The sequence below is a fragment of the Stigmatopora nigra genome, chromosome 17, assembly GCF_051989575.1.
Source record: "Stigmatopora nigra isolate UIUO_SnigA chromosome 17, RoL_Snig_1.1, whole genome shotgun sequence".
Classification (NCBI taxonomy): domain Eukaryota; kingdom Metazoa; phylum Chordata; class Actinopteri; order Syngnathiformes; family Syngnathidae; genus Stigmatopora; species Stigmatopora nigra.
In genome coordinates, this window is record NC_135524.1 from 10,739,684 (window position 1) to 10,762,176 (window position 22,493).

Here is a 22,493-nt window from a genome sequence, read left to right on the forward strand (position 1 = left end):
AAACTTGTCATTTTTTGACATCTCATGGTACTAACTACCGTAATATTGAAATCAAAGGTACTTTTCATTGTGTTTTTTTTTTGGGGGGGGGGGGGGGGGGTTTGGGGTCTAGTGTGAAAGGTGGAAGTCGCACTGGAGTACAAGTTGGGGAGGATTTTGTCTGATGAAATCCATAGAACAGACATCTTGAAAGCTCTTTAAAATAAAAACATATAAATAATAATTCATTAAAAAAGGAATTGCATTTGTATTACTGTATTTACATAAGGCGCTTTTGTCGGAAAAAAAGATGGTGACTGAATCGAGGGTACGGCTTATATGCAGATGAAACATGCACGAAATTGTGAGTTGACAACGCCATGATACAATGACGCAAGCCAATCGCAATATGGTCATTTATTTCAAAATAGAGAAGAGAAACACAAAACAAAATTTATTTTGACATCTATGAATAAAATTTAAGCAAAGAATGAACGTATCTTGCAGAACGTGAACAAACTCACGTTCTCGTCACTGCTCACTCGGGGCATGGCCATCTTACCTAGGTTGGGGCGCGGCCATTACCTTGGGCGTTGCCGTCTAAACCTAGTTAAACGTGCTCTGACTCACCAGATGCCAGGAGCCATGATTTTGATATAAAACAAAATTCCACTTTGATTCTTTTTTTCATTGTATTTCTTGTTCGAAAGTGACAACTATTGGAGTGATATGAAACATCGACAGAAATGAGATATTTTGACATTAGTAGCAATATGGCTGCCACAAAATCTTGAACTTCTGGTAAGAAAATTGTAATTTCTGTAATTAAAAAAGCATCAAGTTCTCATCCAGATACTTATTTTCTTTTTTTTAATTTGAATAATGTTTATTGTTTATGTTTAATATAACTTTACACAACTGAATTCTAATTTTGTTTTACAATTCCATACTTTCTGGCCGGGTTAGCTGTTTGCCATGGTTCCACCCTCACGTTCGCTATCAATGGGCTGTTTGCTGTTGTTTTCCCTTCAAAATATCCTGAAAATTATGCACACAAGTGTCCTCACAATAGGATAACGCACGACCACTTGCCAACGAGAAGTAGTCTTGAATTAGCGATCGCTCTTAACGGGAGCTAACAAGCTAAGAGGGGGAAGGGGCACTGAAAAAATGCAACGCAGAGATATTACAAAGAGGTATAGTTGCGACCAGAAATATTACAAGTAATATAGTATACTGCTCGAATAAGCGATCGTTCCGGCATTCGCGCTGAGCGATGGGAAAAAAACACTGAAAAAATGCAACTCTCCGTCCAGTGCTTGTAGATATCTATTATACACGAAAGAGATGCGGAAAAAAAGACAGTGCGCTACAATGATAAACAGCCTCTCATGTCTTGGCCACCTGGCTTTCTTGCATCTCAAAATTGTTTTCGTATCTAGAGATAATTATTGCTCAAAATTCTCCTTATCTCGAGCTGCTCGTATGTAGAAGTGCTCGTATATAGAGTTACCACTGTACAGTTGTACCTCTACTCATGAATGCCTCGTGGTATGATATTTTCAGTTTTTTATATGAAAATCAGTGCCTCAAGATATGAATACAGGATCCAATGTTACGAATCCTGGAAGACTGAGCTTTTCGCCCTATTTTTAAGGGGGACTCCAGAAATCCTGCTGAGGAAATTCATTTCAGCTGCTTGTATCCATAATCTCGTTCTTTTGGTCATGACCATAAATGAGGGTGGGAAAATAAATCGACCTGTAAATAGAGAGCCTCGCAATTTGTCTCATCTCCTATTTCACCACAACAGACCAATGCAGAGTCTGCATCACTGCAGACGCTGCACTGATCCGCCTGACGCTCTATTTTTCCCTCATTCGTGAGCAAAACCCCAAGAGACTTTGAGCAAAACCCCAAGAGACTTAAAGTCCTCCACATGGGGAAAGACTTGATGCCAGACCTGGAGTGGGCATGCCACCATTTTTATGACCGAAGATCATGGTCTCAGACTTGGAGATGATGATTCTTATCCTGACTGCTTCACACTCTGCTGTGAATCATTCCAGCAGGAGTTGGAGATCACAGCCTGATGAAGCCAACAGAACTACATCTGCAAAAAGCAGTGATGCAATACTGAGGCCACCAAACCGGACCCTCCTCAACGCCACGGCTGTACATAGATATTCAGTCCATAAAAGCTATCAAAAGAATTGGTGATATAGGGCATCCCTGGCGGAGTCTAACCCCCACTGGAAATTGATCTGACTTACTACTGTCTACGCGGACCAGACTGTGTGACCGTTCATAAAGCAATTGAACCCCGCGTATCAGGGGTTCCGGAACACCTTACTCCAGAATACCCTCCATAATACTCCCCGGGGGAAATAGTTGAATGCCTTCTCCAAATCTACAACGCACTTGTAGACTGGTTGGACGAACTTACATGGAGTGGAACATGGTTTTCATTAATATCAGTCTACGAGGACCGCAGAAATCTAACAATAGAACACCACTCCCACCACCTCCAAGTCTCAGTCATTGACCCACCTTTGCAGAACAAGGGAGTCCCTCAAAGGAGCACTCTCCAGCACCCCTTCCAAGAACTCCAAAATATGTGGGTACTCTGAACTACTGTTTGGTGCATACGCACAAACAACATTCAGGTCCCGTCCCACCACCCATACCCACACTTGCTCTGTGTCTCTCACCGTGAGCGACTCCAGAGTGGAAGTGTGTCCAACCCCACACTGGGGGAGTGGAAACAGAACCCACGTACAACTACCTACTAATCCCCATAAAATTGTTCAGTGTCCCAGTTTTGTAGGAAAATATGAGACACAAATGAAAGAAAATGAATCATTGTCTTAAAATGAATAACAACCATGCAAAATGTATCCCTGTTGAAACACACTTTTCGGCCCGGGGGCCACATTGACTTGAAAAATTTGACAGATGGGCCGGGTCAGAACAAGATACATATAAAAAACTGAATTCGTTAACAGTACATATGAAACATAAACAAAAAAGGACTAAAGTATTAACATACTCATCACTCATCATTAAAGGATAAAGTACAAAGTAAAGTAAAAAGAAATGCATTAAAAAATATTAAAATGGCATTTAAAAAAGATAGAGGGGCTGTAGAACACAAAAAAACAAATAAGAGTGGACAGAGCTACTGCCACTGGATTCTGCGTGACGGGACCATCTTGGGGAAAAAACAAAACATTATTTGGACATCTTCGGCGGGCCGGATTAAAACGCCTAGCGGGCCCGTATGTGGCCCGCGGGCTGTAGTTTGTGTTGTGTCTGTCTGAATTAGCACGTCGGCCTCACAGCTTTGGAGTCCTGGGTTCAAATACAGGTTGGTCCACCTGTGTGGACTTTGCATGTTCTCCCTGGGCCTGTGTGGGTTTTCACCAGGTTTCCTCCCACTTTCCAATAACATGCATGGTAAGCTAATTGGCCACTAAATTTCATCTAGGTATGAGCGTGGGCCCATTGTTGTGTGTCTCCTCATGCCCTGCGACTGCCCGGCCACCAATACAGGGTGTCCCCTGACCATGGCCAGAGGTCATCTGGGATGGGCTCCAGCACACCCACCACCATAGTGAGGATGAAGCAGTTCAGAAAATGAATGAATGAATTTATTTCTCACTACTGGTTCTTACCTGTTTGGATTTAAGTTGCCCTTCTCCAGTACTGTTTGACGGAAGTTTTGGAAAAAAAAGTCCAAAGATGATTGCCCTGGACGACTTTTAATATTTGTTTTCTATAATTCAACAAACATTGTCAAAGTCCCAGGGGTAAGACTTTTCAAGATTCTCACTTACTTACCTATCCACCTCGACTAAATGTTCTCCTTATTAATTATTTCAATTCCCTTTATTAAGTGATTAAAAATCATACAAATACAACTTGGGACATTTTCACACACATAAATAGCGCACAAGTAAAAGTCTAAACTATAGTACAAAGTGGACAGCGTTCGGCCCCTGGTAGAATCTGGCGGACAAATGCGGGAATTACGTTTCCCACAATAACGGCCGCGGAGGGAACTATTCCAGCGGTGCAGGGCACATTTTCACATGCTTTATTCGATTTAAGTTATTAATAAATCATTTCCTTATTGTATCTCATTTTTGTTTTTCCTCAAATCTTTCATACAAAATTGGAACACTGACCAATTTTCTGTGGGAGCAAATATTTGAAAATGGAAGACACAAGACCACTGATAATCTCCCTCTTTCTGGGGCTCCATGCAAGATCTTACCCAGTGGCATAAAAAATGATAACAACAGTGAGCAAAAATCACAGAACCACACGGGGGCACCTAGTCAATGACCTACAGAGAATTGGGACCACAGTAACAAAGGCTACTATCAGTAACACAATGCGCTATCAGGGACTCAAATCTTGTACTGCCAGAAGTGTCCCCCTGCTGAAGCCTGTACACACCCAGGCCCAGCTGCGGTTCGCTAAAGAGCATTTGGATGATCCAGAAGAGGATCTGGGAGAATGTGTCATGGCCAGATGAAGCCAAAATAGAACCACAGGTAGAAACACAGGACCTCGTGTTTGGAGGAGACGGAATACTGAATTGCTTCCGAAGAACACCATACCCACTGTGAAGCATGGGGGTGGAAACATCATGCTTTGGGGCTGTCTTTCTGCAAAGGGACCATGGCGACTGATCTTTGTAAAGGAAAGAATGAATGCGGCCATGTACCAAGAGATTTTGACTGAAAATGCGCCTCCATCGGCTAGGAAATTGAAGAGGAAACATGGCTGGGTCTTTCAGTGTGACATTGATCTCAAACACACAGCCAGGCCAAAAAAAGGAGTGGCTTCGTAAGAAGCATTTCAAGATCTTGGAGTGGCTTAGCCAGTCTCCAGATCTAAACAACATAGAAAAACTGTGGATGGAGTTGAAAGTCTGTGTTGCCCAACGACAGCCCCAAAGCATCACTGTTCTAGAAGAGATTGGCCTGCGTTATTGCCAACAAAGTGTACAGAACAAAGTATTGAGATGAACTTTTTATTTTTCACCATGAATTGCAAATAAATTATTTTTAAAAAATCAATCAAGAAACAGAAAATCACATTGTTTGATTTTTAAAGAATTTATTTGCTAAGTTGGTTGTTGTCGGGTTTAATCCGTATATATTCAATAACTTCGGATCAGAGAAGCACACGGAGTCAGTCTTGATGAGATTCACTAGACTTCAGCTGAAGGAGGGGTCAGAGTAGCCAGCGCTGGGAGATGTGTCCATCCCCCAGCCTGACCAGTTTGAATCCCTAGCTACCCCCAACAGTTAAGCTAGTTTTATTAACAAAGGGTCATGTGACCTAGTTACAAACTTTAGCCGGGAAGAGGTGAACAAAGAAATGGGCGTGTCTTGTATATCACGCGCCCCTAACTCATAGGTGTCTTGATGGAAATTTCCACTAGGCTCTGCAAATTTCTATCCTAGTGACTATACTGAATAAAAGTATAAAGAATACATTCTATACTCCACAGTTATGTTAGTGAAATAGTTTATTCAAAAAATGTAGGTGACAATTTCTTTAGATTTGCGTAGTTTAGGAGCTAAACTCTGGAAATTCTGGAGAAGTTGGCAGCTCTGCAGCTTGATGATCCTCCCTACTTTTGGAAAAACATTATCTGGACTGATGAGTTAAAAGTTTAACTTATTGGAAGGTGCATTGCTTGTTGCATTTGGCAAAAAACAAAGGGCATGGCGTTCCATCAAAATAACACTATACCAACACTGAAGCATGGCGGGGGCAATGTGATTGTCTGGGCCTCCTTCATTACCTCAGGATGACTTGCTGTAATTAATGGTGAAATGAATTCTGCTGTCTGTCAGCAAATATTGAAAAAGACTATTCGCCCCTGTGTGTGCTCAAACTCTAGCACTCTTGCAGCATGCAGTATGACAAAGATTCAAAGAAGGTCATAAAAAACAGAGTTAAGATTTTGGGGTGTCCACGTCAATGCCCAGTTTGAAATTATATTTAAATTCTGTGGTGTGATCTAATGCTAAGAAAACCCTATAATATTGCAGAATTGAATCAATTCTCCACAGGTGAGTGGGCCAGAATTTCTCCAGTGTTATTTATGAAAGACATGATCGTAAACGCTTCATTTCAGTAATTGTTGCCCAAAGGTGGCACAACCCATTATTTGGATCAGGGGGCAATTACTTTTACATCGAGGGTCAAGTTTGTAATTTTTTTTGCATTGGTAAATAAAATCATTAAGGAAACTCCATTTTCTAGGGTTGTCTCAATCATACTAAAATTGGTTTGATCATCTGAAAACCTTTTTGTGTGTAAATGCAAAAGAAAAAAATCAGGAAAAGGACATACTCTTTCACGGCACTGAATATGTATATAAGAAAATTTAACAGCACTAGTCTCAACTGCGTACTGTTTTCTTTTCATAGGTGGAGTATCAGGCTGGGTCGGGCGGCTGGCCCCTCCCTCAGCGTTACATGAACGAGCTGGATGGCATGCTGATCCCCGTCATCCATGGGGGAGATGCCAGCATGCCAATGCCGGCCTCGGACATAGAACTGCTTTTCTTTATCACACACGCTATCTAACACAGACACTCAAGTGCTGAGTTGGGTCCACTTGGAATGTCTTAAACCGGACCCGGGGAAGGAGTCAGCGACCCAGCAGAATCCTAGCACTGACAAGAACGTTTTTTAAAGCCTTATTACAACATGTACAATAATACAGTAATCCCTCGAATATCGCGGCTAATGTAAAGTAGATGTGGCCACGCTAACTGAAAAACTGCTAAGTATGATTGCCCCTATTATTACTACATACCATACTACATGTATTCGTGTATAAAAAAAATGCAATTATCAATAAATGTATTTATGAAATATAGTTATCGGAATGTGAAATATGTAATGTATTATTATCTATTATATACATATATCCCCCAAAAAAAGCGCAAAGCTCTGAATCCGCGGTGGTTGAACCGCGAAGTCGCGAGGGCCCACTGTACAGACACATACACACACATTATATATATATATATATATATATATATATATATATATATATATATATATATATATATATATATATATATATATATATATATATATATATATATATATATATATATATATATATATATATATATATATTTACATTTACGTATTATCCAAGATCTGTACATATATATATATTATTCAAGATGGCACCGTTCAAGCGGGAGTCAGTGGCAGTAGCTCTGTACACGATTTTGTTTTACAGCCCTCCTATCTTTTTTTAAATTACATTTCAATATTTCTTAATACATTCCTTTTTACTTTACTTTGTACTTTAATGTTATTACAACTTTCCTTGTTCTGTTAGCCTGGCTTCTTTCGGCTACTTCTTTTTTGGAACTGGTGAGCCATGCCTACGCTGTCACACACATGGGACGCAGCAGGAGCAACACCTTGGTGCCGCCGAAGTTTCAGAGCTGGATAAAAGTGCCGTGAGAAGAGGCACCGCTTCTGACCAACCATTCCATCGTGAAATAGAAAGGAAGAGTTGTCGGCACTTACCGGCAACGGAGTCGAGGAGTTCTGCCCTGCTGCTGTTTTCTTCAGCTTCAGATTACTGAGGAACTGAGCGGATAAGCTTGGAAGAGCCACTTTGCATATTCTCTACCTCGGTCACAATCTGCAGAAGTTCCCCATCTCGTGGAAGACTTTGTGTGTGTAGTTCCAGTTTTTGTCTAACTTTACAACGTCTTTTTGAGTCCATTTTAGCTACCGCAACCAAAATGGCGGTGTTTAAGTGGCAGCCAGCGGCGGTGGTTGCTCCGACCACTGTTGCTTGTGTGTTTTTGCTGCTTTTATTTATGTCTTAATGATTTGATGATTCTGTTTACTTTTATTTTCTTTGTAGTTTGTGCTTTTGCTTTGCTGTTCTGTCTAATCACCCTCTTGCTACTGCCACAATGTCATTTGCCGAATACGGGATGAATAAAGTTATCCAATCCAATTTCAGACATTTAAAACAAGTGTCTTTATTCCCTGGCAAAAATGTATTCAATTAAAGTATTAAAATCCAAGCCTCTGTGGATGAAACTATACAAATGTAAATGAAATAAGAAATCATTCAACATCTTAAAACTCGTATTCAAACTACTTGTTTGCTTACTTACACCCATGAATAGTACACTTTGTCAATTATTTTCCCACATTCACTTAAAAAAAAAAACCTTTTACATTAGGGGAAAAAAGGCATCATGTCCAGATGATTGATCCCACAGAAAAGACAGAGAGAATAATTTGCTAACTTGCCAATGCTAATCATTTACTCCTTAGTTTCTTCCTGACGCTACTAACACAAACATTAACCTTGTCAAATAAACGTACATTGCTCTTAACCCCTTCAAGTCTCAACAAATCAAACACACTGAAATGTTTATGACTGCTTTTGAACACAAACGATTTACCAGAAGAAACAGTAAGCAAGGTCGTAAAGGTCAATAAACAAATTACCTTTGTAGGGTGTAGCTAAAACTTTTGCATCCCCTTATCTTGATAAACATTATCAGCTGGCCCAAGAATGTTACCCAGGGTTACTAGGCACGAGTTATCATCGACCCTTTCAAAATTATCCAGAATATTTGTGAATAAGTGGTAATAAAGTGCTAAAAAACAAAATGGGAAGAATTGAGGGGCAAATTTGAGCATCCAGGTAAGGAGGAATGAAAAGATTTTTGGAAAAAAAAAAAAAAAAAAAAAAAAAGAGCAATTCAATATTGTAAAAACCAAAAATCTTTGCTCTCTAGCTGGCTATTGAAATCAACTTCTGCATAAACACAAAATAGACAAAATCACATTTCTTTCATTTAAGTTTGAATTAATTTAGGGATTCGAAAGGATGTGTCACTATTTTTCATTGACTGACCAGCTGCAAAAGTCCAATATGAAGTGTCTAAAAAATCTTTAGAGAAAATATATAATTCTTTTTCTTTTTTTTGTGAATTAATTTAGTCAATAATTCATTTTGTTCCCATCCCAGCCAACTTCATGCAGTAGGCATGGGACACCCCAAGTTGATCGCTAGCCAATCACAGGGCACAATGAGACAAACAACCATTTAATTTATTTTTCATTAAAAAAATATATATTCTATTTATTTGCTATTTGATTCGAAAGGAAATAATGCTAAATTTTATTTTACGACACCCCTACTAAAAAAAAAAATCCCTGCCAATAGCGTCTTAATGGATGGATGCTTGTTAACAACCGTATACTTTGTCACAAAATCAAAGTTAATATAATAAAAATCTACACACAGTGTTTATAAAACATAGTACAGTGGTACCTCTACAAACAAAATTAATTCGTTCAAGAAGTGGTTTCGTGATTTTTGGTAAGTTAAAAGCTATTTTAAATAGAATTGTCATAACTAGTTAGATGATCATGAATTCTACCCGCTGAATCTTTTAAAAGAATGTACAAGTATAGACACAGGTTCATTTTAGTGAATGGAAGGGCAGCACGGTTTTGGAAGATAGCCAATGGGAATGCTACTGTGTCACAACATTCAAAAAGAAAAAAACTGATAAAAGAAGTGGATTTACGTTTCAGAGAATGATTAAATTTGTTTCACTGTTTCATAAATTGGATTGTTTTTACATCTTGGAACAAAGGTTTTTTATAACCTGAATATTTTATACGTAGAAGCATTTGTAAGTTCAGGTACCACTGTATTATTAATAGTAGAAATAATGATAATTACAACGATAAAAGGAATGGAGATGAATCTAGTCCAGTCAGATGAAAACTGGAAGTGGCCTTCATTAGTCAACCCTCTTGAACTTGTTGTTGATCATCATGGCCACCACCTTCTGTTTCGCCTGCAGGAAACCAACCAATGAAAGTAGAGCAAGTAAGTGAGGAACATGGGGACATTTTGCCAAGCAATCAGTAAGGAAAACATTTTGAAAAATGCAAAATTAAAAAATAAAATAATCAAATGATCAATGAGGAAAAAAATGTAAAGATTGCAAAATTTAAAAATGAAATAAATATCCTTTTTGTGCATGAAAGACCTGTTGGGTTTATTCTGTATTACCATTATATATTTATATATGTGTAGTAAATCATTTATTTGTTAAACCATTCTTCCAATTGTTCAAAAAGTGCTCAGGGTCGTAACCAGTCATCTAGTTCTTATCCAAGGATTGTTTATCGGACATCTCACCCAGTATCGGGCTCCGAGGAGGCAGCAAGGACTCGGGCTTCCAACAAGATACGGATATCTGCCACTTCCATAACACTCGTATAGTGTGCATACCTCGTGACGCACTTCTTTGACGGGCTTCGTTATGTAATTGTTATATGATTGTTTTGTCAAATGAAGGCGTGACTGTTTTAATCCATAGAGGGTGGGTTTTAGTTTCCTGTTTTGTTATGGTTAAAATACATTGATTGTTGTTTTAGTTACAGATGTTTTGATTTTTGGCCTTAAAAGCCATACGTGAATTACTGTTCGGGAGGATACTTTGAAGACAAGGGGGCTGATGGCCTTGCTACAAAGGCACTACAAAGCTTATGGTTTAAATCTATATGCATAGCATGTTTGACTTATGCTAGGCATAACCTCAATGGGGCTGTACGGCCAAGACGCGGGTAATTCTCAAAAGCTACATATCCATTTCAAAAGATACATATGGATTTTATTGAATTAAGTAAGATATCATTCCACGATACGGAATTCCAGAAACTACGTATAGTGATAATGGCACCCATTTTGTTAATAAAATAATTGAAGAAATTGGCACGAGGTTTTATATTTCGTTGTGAAATTATTGCGCCTACCATCCACAATTGGCGGGCCTTATATGAAGTCCTGTTTGGTAGACCTTACAAATTGCTATTATTCACTACACAATGAGAATTGGATGATGAGGCAAATCAAGCAGACTACATGACGAAATCTTTAGAAAAACGCACCAAAATGTAAGCTATCAGAAGTAGATTTTGCTTCTCAACAGGAAACAGACAGAGTGACGGTGATTCCTGGAGACTGGGTGCTGATACACAGCAAAAAAAAAAAACATTGGAGCAACCCGAAGTGGGAGGGTCCATGGCAAGTGTTGCTAACCACGCCAACGGCTATCAAAGTAGCTGAGAGGGGGACACGGATGTACCTTTCCCACAGTAGGAAGGTTGTCTAAATTGAAACGTTTCAAGAGGGAAAACTCCCTAAACAAAGACAAAAAGTAATGTTGAAAACAATTATTGCTTATGGGGCAATGAGATTAATGATGATTGTGATTCTATTCCTCTCCACAGTAGAGTTGTTTTCTCCAGTTGGAGAGAAAGGCAGAGGCGTTTCAATTGAGGATACTCCTTCTTACGGGAGGGTAAAGCGAGCAACATTTACATTTACATTTGATTAACATTACCTACTAAATCAAATTTCCAGATATGCATTCGAGATTGAAAATATATATTTGGACTCGGCAACGTCCCGGTTGCCATACAAGGGATCAATCTATGATGGGAAATATGTGTGGTACATAACAGCCCAAAAAGGGGATTGGGAAAAGCCTTGTTGCAGAAATTGGTCAAGATTGGAAAGCTGGGACTGATATATTAACTTGTGAAAATAATTTCTGAAACAGGGATTTCCCAAACGGGGGATAATTGGGTGCTGTTAATGGAGTGTAAAGAAGAGGGCCAAGCACTATGTGGAGCTACTTTGGAAAAAGGGTGGTCTCAGTTGAAACATTGAGGGGACGGGTAAGATAAGCTATCTGACTTAATAAAATACGGGAAACACCAATATTGATTGGAAAGATTATTGCTCAGCAAGCAATACCAGAAAACTATAGAGAACTCTTTTATATTGGGTTTGACGTCTCCATATGCGAAAGGGTTTCAATTGAGACTAAACCATCTTACAAAGCATTAAAACAAACTACCAGACAAGGGAAAATACGATCAGATATAACAACTCCTTCAATCACCATTTTTTTTGGGAAAAGTGTTTTTACAAATGAAAAATGTGTCCTACTTGTAACAGAAAAATATTGAAACAGTGTCTATCCAGGTACGCAGTAAATGGGAAGTCAATTTTGCCACTGTTTAATCATTTTACCTGCTTAAACCTTACAGGGCATGGTCTGAAGCTGGGGGCGATAAATGAGATGTGGTGTGCCGGCGTTCTAAAACAAACTGCAACCCTGATACCACGTTCTGACCTATGGTGGTGGTGGTGTGGTGGAGATAAATTATACAACTCCTGCCGAAACGCGGCAGGACTAGATGCTATGGTCTCACTGCTCTTACCGGTGTCTGTTTTTCCATCTACAGTGGAGGAGATACAATTGGCTGCTCAGAAATCTGGTGTGGTGAAGGGTCCCTCCCGACATCGTCGAGCGGCATGGAGGGAAGGAGATCCAACATACATTGATGCGATTGGCATCCCCCGGGGCGTCCCAGATGAGTATAAGCTGGCTAATCAGATCGCAGCAGGATGGGAGTCCCAAAACAAAAATGTGGATGGGATAAATTACCTGCATTACAATGTCCAAGAACTTGGAAATTATACTGAACAGGGATTCGTGGCCATAAAGGAGCAACTGGCAGCTACCAGTCTGATGGCGTTCCAGGATCGCATAGCGGTGGAGATGCTCCTTACGGAGCAAGGGGGCGTGTGTGCAAAATGTTTGGAAAACAATGTTGCACCGTCATACCGAACAACACGTCACCCAATGGGTCCTTAACCAGGGCCATTAGTGGCCTGCAGACCCTAAAACCACAATATGAAAAAGCATTCTGGAGTAGAATTATCCGCTTTACAGACTGGTAGGATAAGACCTTTGGAAAATGTAAGGATTTGGCCATATCTGTTGTGTTTTCTGTAGCCATATTTGCTACTACCTTGACATTACATGGGTGTTGTCTTATCCCCTGTTTGCACATCGTTGCTAAGCCGACTTATAATTACTGCAATTGCCCCTACAAATTCTAAATTACACAAATTATATCTTGCTTCCGGTTTATGAAACGTACCGGGGAAAGGACGAATTGGACGAAAATGATTGTTCTTTCTTTTTCAGACCAGCCATGTGAGTAAGGAGTAGGCGGGTAAAGTCGCAGCCACCCGACATTTCCATTTGTGATTACTAAGAAATGATTAATAACATACATATTATAAAAACGGCGGAATGTTGGGTTTATTCTCTATTACTATTATACATATATGTGTAGTAATTCATTTCTTTGTTAAATCATTCTTCCTATTGTTCGGCTCGAGGTCATAAACAATCGGCTGCTCCTCTCTCACATGGACTTCTTTCAAGGATTGTTTATCCAGCAACTCACCCAATCTGGGGCTTCGAGATCGGTTGTTCTCTTTTGCAATGGAGCCAGGGTCACTGGCTAATAACAAAGACGGATATCTGCCATTTCCAGCATTGTGGCCATACCGCGTGACGCACTTCGGTCTTCTTTATGTAATTGTTATATGATTGTTAGGTCAAATGAAGGCGTGATTGTTTTAATCCAAATGTTGTTGGTTTTAGTCTCCTGTTTTGTTATTGGTAAAATACCTTGATTGTTATTATAGTTACAGATGTTGTTTTTTGCTTATGCATTATGAATTAATCAACAACCTTGTAATTGTTTTGATTCATGGCCTTAAAGCCGTACGCGATTTACTGTACGAGAGGATACTGTTGAAGACAAGGGGAAGTCTTGTTCCTTTGCTGTATTTTCCCTTAAGGTCCTTATCCATGATGCAATCTATTTAATTAAATGTCAATAATTGAATAAGATGTCTACCTGCAGTGATTGATAATTACATCAGAAGGGTAATTATTAATGAACCTATCAATATATATATATATATATATATATATATATATATATATATATATATATATATATATATATATATATATATATATATATATATATATATATATATATATATATATATATATATATATATATATATATATATATATATATATATATATATATATATATATATATATATATATATATATATATATATATATATATATATATATATATATATATATATATATATATATATATATATATATATATATATATATACATGTTTATATGTATATATATGTATATAAATATACACACATACATACATATATGCAGTACTACATAAGAGAGCCACACACACCCACAAGAGAAGCGTTGCACGTGTGGAGAGCTTCACCTGCTGTACTAGTAGTAGTTGTCAATGGTGTCAAAGAAAGAGAAGTTCAAGTCTGGAGAAGAAAGTCGGGAAGGACAAGCAAAACTGCTTTTCTTTAGTTGCGCTGACAGTAAACATGCGACGGTCGGTGTTCGTAAGTTCACTAGCGGCAACTGACCTGGTGTGCCCGATGCCGCGCTCCTGTCGTCAAGCAGTTCGGTATGGCTGTTGGGGAAGATCTTGATCTCGTGCAGCTCAGAAACCAATTCACGGCTTTCTCTGCCTTGCGACTCCATCAGGGCGTTTAAGTACTGGAGACGTGTCACCTGCGTGCACACGGCGAGTGAGCGGGAATGGGGGTGTGCACAGGTGACTAGCTCGACTTACGCGGATGAGCTGCAGGTCTGTTAGTGCCCTGACAGTATAGTCAGGACAGTAACTGGATGGACTGGTGGCCTCCGAAGTCTCGAAAGGATCTCTGTGGGATTGACGATGACTCACCACCGGAGACTGATGAACTGCGCACACAGAGATAGGCATATTGTACTAAAGCCATTGTCAGCCTACTTGTGTAAATACTTAAAATCTATCTTAACTTGGCTTCAATTGGCAGCTCAAAATATCCATTTGGCAGGCGTGAATTGATTTTCGTTCATTCACCTTCCCCAGTCAAAATTGATTAAATGTCTAATGCCGTCAATAGCAGGTCAACTAGGGCCGCCGAAATTAATCAACTAATTGATTAGCCAAGGAAATGCCATCTATTTTTATAATCAAGAAGGCTTACAGACATTGTTCACTTTAAAATTGCCCCCTTGAGCTTAATAACATTTTTTTAAGTCATACCTACTTCCCTTATTTTTGTTAGAGTATATTCAGAGTTAAATTCATAGTTTTTAATATATTTGAAACTAAATATATTGAAAACAAAAATAAAAGTGAATGAAAAGGAATACACAATGTTATTGTATAAATTAATTAAATCCTTCGCCAATTTACTGCTTCACTTCATTGCATATTTTTTCTGAAGCATAAAAAAATTCATAAAAATGACAAAATCCACACTGATGCCCGCAAGCAGAAGACAGATAAAACATGGTGGAAGTCAAGGCACCGCTGCTTCTCTCAGAGCAATATACCATAAGACGTCAACGCACTGCATGGGGACACTCAGAGACAGACTGAAGACAACATCGTCGGAGCCATTCAATTTGGCAATCGTCTTAACAGTGTCAAGACAACAATAGCAATATTTGGACTTGGACTACAGCTCCAATAACCTGTTTTTTTAGTATTGAAATCAAGCGGAGCGGAACGAATTTACTTCAAGTACTCAAATTAAAATTATTTACTATATGTATATTTATGTGTATTTGTATGTGTAAGTGTATATGTGTATGTGTGTATGTGTGTATGTGTGTGTGTATGTGTGTATGTGTGTATATTTGTATGTGTGTATATGTGTATATGTGGATATGTGTATATGTTTATATGTGTAAATGTGTATATAATAATGTGCGGTAAGGGATGTCATCAGGCTGAAAAAGGAGTGGTACCGGGCCCTTTTGGCCCTGGGAAGCTGACGGGTACCGGGCGGCCAAGTGGCATACAGCTCTGGTCGTCTTTGAGGCAAAAACCTGCGTTTGGTGAGAACGACTTGCGGGTGGCTCCATGAAAAAATACGTCAACCGTCCAACACCTCAGAAGGGGAAAGGAAGCAGCGCACCACCAACCCAGTGCATAGTGGGGATGGGATTTACACAGCTGTGTGGTTTCAGGTGATCAGGTTCTTCTATACCAGTCTTTTTTTTCTTGCAAAATATTCAATATAGTTGTTTAAAGTTGTTATAGTTGTGTTCAAAGTTCGTTTTTAAGTCCAAGTCAACTTTTATTTCATTGTCCTGAGCACAAAAATGTTGAATGTTTAAACATCGAAACTGGTAACTTAGAATCGGTGGGCCAAATACTTTGAAAACCTCCTCAATTCCATCGGCACGCCTTTCCATTATCTCCAGGGTTGAAATCACCACGGTCGTTAAAAAGCTCCTCGGTGGCAAGGCACCGGGGATGGATGAGATCCGCCCGGAGATTCTAAAGGCTCTGGATGTTGTGGGCCTGTCTTGGTTGACACGCCTCTGCAACATTGCGTCGACATCGGGACATTGCCTCTGGATTGTTAGATGGTGATGATTCCCGTTTATAAAAAGGAAGGTGTGTTGCAAGTACCCGGGAAGGTCTATTCTGGGGTACTGGTGATTCTCGGGTGTAGTTTTCGTCCAGGCCATGGGACAGTGGATTAGCTCTACACCCTCAGCAGGGTCTTAGGGCAGTCAGGGGAGTTCCCCCAACCAGTCTTCATGTGCTTTGTGGATTTGGAGAAGGCGTTCGACCGTGTCCCCCGGGCAGTCTTGTGGGGGTTACTACGGAGGAGTGGGTTTTCCGGAAACCTTGTTACGCGGGGTCTGGTCCCTTTATGACCGGTGTCGGAGTCTGGTCCACGTAGCCGGCAGTAGTATCGGATCCGTTGTGGGGGTTGGACTTAGCCAGGGCTGCCCTATGTCACCGATTCTGTTCATCACTTTTATGGACTATGAGGGCTTCCAGTTCCCCGGACACTTGGTCCCCGGACACTTGGTCCCCGGACACCTGGCGACCGGACACCTGGCGACCGGACACCTGGCGACCGGACACCTGGCGACCGGACACCTGGCGACCGGACACCTGGCGACCGGACACCTGGCGACCGGACACCTGGCGACCGGACACCTGGCGACCGGACACTTGGCGACCGGACACCTGGCGACCGGACACCTGGCGACCGGACACCTGGCGACCGGACACCTGGCGACCGGACACCTGGCGACCGGACACCTGGCGACCGGACACCTGGCGACCGGACACCTGGCGACCGGACACCTGGCGACCGGACACCTGGCGACCGGACACCTGGCGACCGGACACCTGGCGACCGGACACCTGGCGACCGGACACCTGGCGACCGGACACCTGGCGACCGGACACCTGGCGACCGGACACCTGGCGACCGGACACCTGGCGACCGGACACCTGGCGACCGGACACCTGGCGACCGGACACCTGGCGACCGGACACCTGGCGACCGGACACCTGGCGACCGGACACCTGGCGACCGGACACCTGGCGACCGGACACCTGGCGACCGGACACCTGGCGACCGGACACCTGGCGACCGGACACCTGGCGACCGGACACCTGGCGACCGGACACCTGGCGACCGGACACCTGGCGACCGGACACCTGGCGACCGGACACCTGAAGACCGGACACCTGGCGACCGGACACCTGAAGACCGGACACCTGGCGACCGGACACCTGGCGACCGGACACCTGGCGACCGGACACCTGGCGACCGGACACCTGGCGACCGGACACCTGGCGACCGGACACCTGGCGACCGGACACCTGGCGACCGGACACCTGGCGACCGGACACCTGGCGACCGGACACCTGGCGACCGGACACTTGGCGACCGGACACTTGGCGACCGGACACTTGGCGACCGGACACTTGGCGACCGGACACTTGGCGACCGGACACTTGGCGACCGGACTATTGGCGACCGGACACTTGGCGACCGGACACTTGGCGACCGGACACTTGGCGACCGGACACTTGGCGACCGGACACTTGGCGACCGGACACTTGGTCCCCGGACACTTGGTCCCTGGACACTTGGTCCACGGACACTTGGTCCCCGGACACTTGGTCCCCGGACACTTGGTCCCCGGACACTTGGTCCCCGGACACTTGGTGGGACAAATAAGTATTTAGTCAACCACCAATTGTGCAAATTCGCCTACTTGAAAACATTAGAGAGGCATGTGACTGTCAACATGGGTAGAGACAGGATGTGGAAAAAAAAACAACAGGAAATCACATTGTTTGATTTTTAAAGAATTTAATTCAAAATTAATGTGGACAATAAGTATCTGGTCACCTACAAACAAACAAGATCATGGCTGTCAAAGAGGTCTCCACTTGTTGTACACTGTATTAATAGCATCTGTTTTAAGTCCTATCGGTATAATAGACACCTGTCCACAACCACCGTCTCTCATACTCCAAAATCTCCACTATGGCCAAGACCAAAGAACTGTCAGACACCAGAGACAAAATTTTAGACCTGCACCAGGCTGAGAAGAGGGAAGACTAAATCTGCAATAGGTAAAACGCTTGGTGTTTGGGAGCAATTATTAGAAAATGGAAGACATAAAAGACCATTGATAATCTCCAATGATCTCGGGCTCCATGCAAGATCTTCATCCCGTGGTGTCAAAATGATAACAAGAACGGTGAGCCATAATCCCAGAACCACACGGGAGACCAAGTGAATGACCTACAGAGAGCTTGGATCACGGTAACAAAGGCTACTATCAATAACACAATGCACCGACAATGACTTAAATCCTGCACTGCCAAACATGTCCCCCTGCTGAAGCCAGTACAAATCTAGGCCCGTCTGCAGTTCCCTAGAGAGCATTTGGATGATCCAGAAGAGGACTGGGAGAATGTGTTATGGTTAGATGAAACCAAAATATTGAGATGAACTTTTGAAACCAAATACTTATTTTCCACCATGATTTGCTAATAAATACTTTAAAAATCGATTTTAAGTTTTTTTTCCCCACATTCCGTCTCTCATGGTTGAGGTTTACCCATGTTTACAATTACAATCCTTTCTAATCTTTTCAAGTAGGATAACTTGCACAATTGTTGGTTGACCAAATCATTATTTCCTCCTTTGTATGTATGAATATAGATATATACATACAGTTTGCAGGATTTACCCAGCCTCTTACAAGGTATGCTTTTATCTTCTCTTTTATATTTAGACTAATTGGGAGCTGAGTGTAATAAAAAAAGAATGATCTTTTTACATGATGTAGTTTCTGAGAAAAAATGATGTCCACATCATAAGTGGGCACCTGGCCCTAGTAGTCCAAAATGTAATATTGTAGTCTTTGACAAACAAAAATATAATGTCCACATGTGAACGGCAGGTCATAGGAGGTTAACCACTATTGGAAAGTGCTGACATGGTCAAGCCCGCGCCACAACCAATAAGATGTTATGTCTGTTCCCTCATGCCCACTGCCATTGCCAATGGATGATCATATTCACATTGCCATCCGCAGAGCCACCATACTTGTATCCAGTACTGTAAATAATGTGACTTGTCTGATCGTCGACGCACCTGGTGACGGTGAACTTCGTCTAAAGAGGTCTTGGATCTGGTCACACTGAATCTGGAAAACAGACTTATTCACCCTGTTTCAGATTCAGTGGACCAGATCCCAAGACCTCTTTAGACGAAGTTCACGTCACCAGGTGCGTCGAGATCAGACAAGTCACAATTATTTACAGTACTGGACCAAGTATGGTGGCTCTGCGGATGGCAAGTGAATATGATCATCCATGGCAATTCAACTAGCCTCTGTGTCTCTACATCTGTCTCCGACCACACATACATCCTTACAACAAATTCGATCCCCACAGTCGACTCCAACCCACGTCTACCCATCAGGCGTCAATGCCGGAGCCTTGATTCCCGCCCCCATGATCCAGTGTGGGGCTCGGATGCCCCCCTCCGAACACAAACACTGGTCAGTCTCCTCAAAAATCCTGATGGCTCTGTTCCCTCTAGGGGCTCTAGGGAGGAATTTTCTCTCAACTGCGTGAGGGTTGTTGCCTCCTTCTGGTCGGTTTAAACTCCAGTTCGAAGTAATTTGTGAAGAATTTCGTTGAAAAGTAGCGTCGCTAGCGAACGAGGTTCTGATGTGTTTACACTCAGAACAGGGGGAATTGTAAGATAAGATTGAAGATGAGAAAGTTGCTTTGTAATTGTTTGTTCATATTTTATCAGTTTTTGTAAGTATAAACACATCGTTGTCATAGAGACATAGCCCTGCATCATAGCGACTTTACCCTGAAGATGTCCTAACATGTCAGTCCAAAGTCTCTATGACAATTTCGGTTGATGCTGGGGGTTGTTGCAAGGAACAGACTGTGAGGAGACCGCTGTTTGAGCTTTCCCCATCCTGCTGTCTGGTAATAGTTATTTCCTTCAAATTGGTCTCACTCTTTCTGTCCCTGCTTCTGAAGATATGGGTCAGCCAGAACAGACGCAACACTATCTTTTCGCTATTTTGAAATACAGTTGTGGTCATAAGATTACATACACTTGTGAAGAACATAATGTCATGGCTCTTTCGAGTTTCCAGTTATTCCTACAACTCTAATTTTTCTCTGATGGAATGATTGGAAGAGATACTTCTTTGTCACAAAAAAACATTCATGAAGTTTGGTTCTTTTATGACTTAAATGTGGGTTAACAGATAAAGTGATCAAATCTGCTCGGTCAAAAATATACATACAGCAATACAAATTAGCTATTTCGGTGACTTAGAAAGTTGAGTTGATTGAATCTGACACATGGGTAACGTTTCCCCCGGTCGCGCCACGCTACATGGCACGACCGTAACAGACCGATCCGACCAAATGGACCCAGCGAGACGCCACCCACGCTCGCGCCGACGCGCTCGTCGACGCCAGACATCCTCCTTCAAGCCACCCGACCACATGGAGTTAATGAGAAGCCCCTCAAGCTCACATGAGGAGTTCAATATGGACACACCGTGGGGGAGGCCCATCAGGCACATATTTGCAGCACAGAAATCTCGGCTAAGAGGAAATTCTGATCTTCCATTCACTCCTACGCCCTTTAAGTCAATTTGCCCAGGTTCCGACAACCACAGTAAATCGCCCATGTTATTTGATGTCAAGATCCAGCGGATCTTATTCTCAATGGAGGGACTATTCTGATGAGGAGGACGACGGTGAGCTAATTGATTTCTTAACGGGGTATCTGACTGAGACAGTGATTTTCTAGATCAATTTGGGCCCCGGTACCCTCCACCGGAGGATGATGACCTCTACTTCCTTTCCGATTATTCCAACCCGGATTACCCGAACCAGCAAGGTCGGTGGGCCGCCTACAGTGGACCACTGCGTGGCGGCCGGGGAGGAGGCTCAGGGAGGAGCATCGACCGGCCATCTTGTCTGGATGGGGAGGCGCAGCAGCAAAAATTTTTACCTCGTCGTCTGGCCATCTACAATGGGCGGCGGGTGTGCTGTGCCATCCTCCCGGAGGAGGCAGCGAGCGCCGCGCCGCAGGGTGAAGCGGAAGGAGGGCCTGGACAAGTTCCTGACCAAGTTCCTGACCAAGTTCCTGACCAAGTTCCTGACCAAGTTCCTGACCAAGTTCCTGACCAAGTTCCTGACCAAGTTCCTGACCAAGTTCCTGACCAAGTTCCTGACCAAGTTCCTGACCAAGTTCCTGACCAAGTTCCTGACCAAGTTCCTGACCAAGTTCCTGACCAAGTTCCTGACCAAGTTCCTGACCAAGTTCCTGACCAAGTTCCTCGTCCGACCTCGCCGTTCCAAGCCCCTGGATGACGGGGCCGGCGACGGCGAGAGCGGCAATGCTCTGGCGCCCCTGGACGACTCTGCCGGCGACAGGTGCCCGACCGTTCTAAGATTCTGGTGTCCTTTAAGGACAGGGGGCTTGGCAAACACTTAAGGGACTAGCGCGGACGCCCACCGGACCGGCTACGCTCACTCCTCGTTACCGGCCGGCGCGGATGCCTGCCGGACCGACCACTGCCTAGCCATTGTTTCTGGCCGGCGTGGACGCCCGCCAGAGCAGCCACGCCTCGTTTCTGGCCGCCGCGGACGCCCGCCGCCTCGTCTCTTTTCTGGCCGGCGTGGACGCCCGCCAGACCGGCCACGCCTCGTCACCGACCGGCGCCGTGCTCACAATTTCATTTACAGACAGTAGTCTCACTTCCTATTCTAACCTGAAGATGGAAGCGTGAGCGCGGACACGCCGTAGTAGGTGAAAGCGCCATTGTCGAACTTGAGTCCTTCCTTACCGATCTCCACCTCCACTCGACCCTGCAGTGGAAAAAAAACAGCTCAACGTCAACTCAATGCAAAAACATTTGGCATCTCTGGCACGCTCACCTGCAGCAGCAATATGAAGTAGTCCACCGGGTGGTTGCGTGTATACAAGTAGTGGGCAGGGCTTAGGCGGTTGACGGGGTCAAAGTGCACTTCCTGGTTAACACTGGGATGACGGAGAAGGTGGAAAAGGATCTTCTCTGACATGCGCAAAGGACTGAAGTGTTCCACTTCTGAGCAAACACATGCAGAGCTATGTTATAAAAACACACATTTGTTCTGTGAATACATGC

The 22,493-nt window shown here is 42.8% G+C and overlaps 2 protein-coding genes across 13 annotated transcripts in view; one reads left to right on the forward strand and one right to left on the reverse strand.

The window, feature by feature from the left end:
- The window catches only part of zfyve16 (zinc finger, FYVE domain containing 16), a 58,654-nt gene extending 51,636 nt beyond the window's left edge, over positions 1-7,018 (forward strand). For all 7 annotated transcript variants that reach the window (XM_077736619.1, XM_077736623.1, XM_077736618.1 and 4 more), the window contains one exon: positions 6,432-7,018. In XM_077736619.1, the coding sequence (XP_077592745.1) occupies positions 6,432-6,590 (159 nt within the window). In that variant the 3' untranslated portion in view covers positions 6,591-7,018. The remainder of the gene's footprint in view (positions 1-6,431) is intronic.
- A 977-nt stretch (positions 7,019-7,995) lies between these two features.
- cnnm3 (cyclin and CBS domain divalent metal cation transport mediator 3) overlaps positions 7,996-22,493 on the reverse strand; it is a 42,110-nt gene continuing 27,612 nt past the window's right edge. The window contains exons 7-12 of one of the 6 annotated variants that reach the window (XM_077738105.1): positions 22,264-22,433; positions 22,098-22,194; positions 14,590-14,720; positions 14,381-14,528; positions 14,192-14,275; positions 7,996-9,868 (exon numbers count right to left, since the gene is read on the reverse strand). In XM_077738105.1, the coding sequence (XP_077594231.1) occupies positions 14,232-14,275; positions 14,381-14,528; positions 14,590-14,720; positions 22,098-22,194; positions 22,264-22,433 (590 nt within the window). In that variant the 3' untranslated portion in view covers positions 7,996-9,868; positions 14,192-14,231. Of the gene's footprint in view, positions 9,869-14,187; positions 14,308-14,380; positions 14,529-14,589; positions 14,721-22,097; positions 22,195-22,263; positions 22,434-22,493 lie in introns of all 6 variants that reach the window. The other 5 variants (XM_077738103.1, XM_077738106.1, XM_077738104.1 and 2 more) reach the window with 5 other exon arrangements.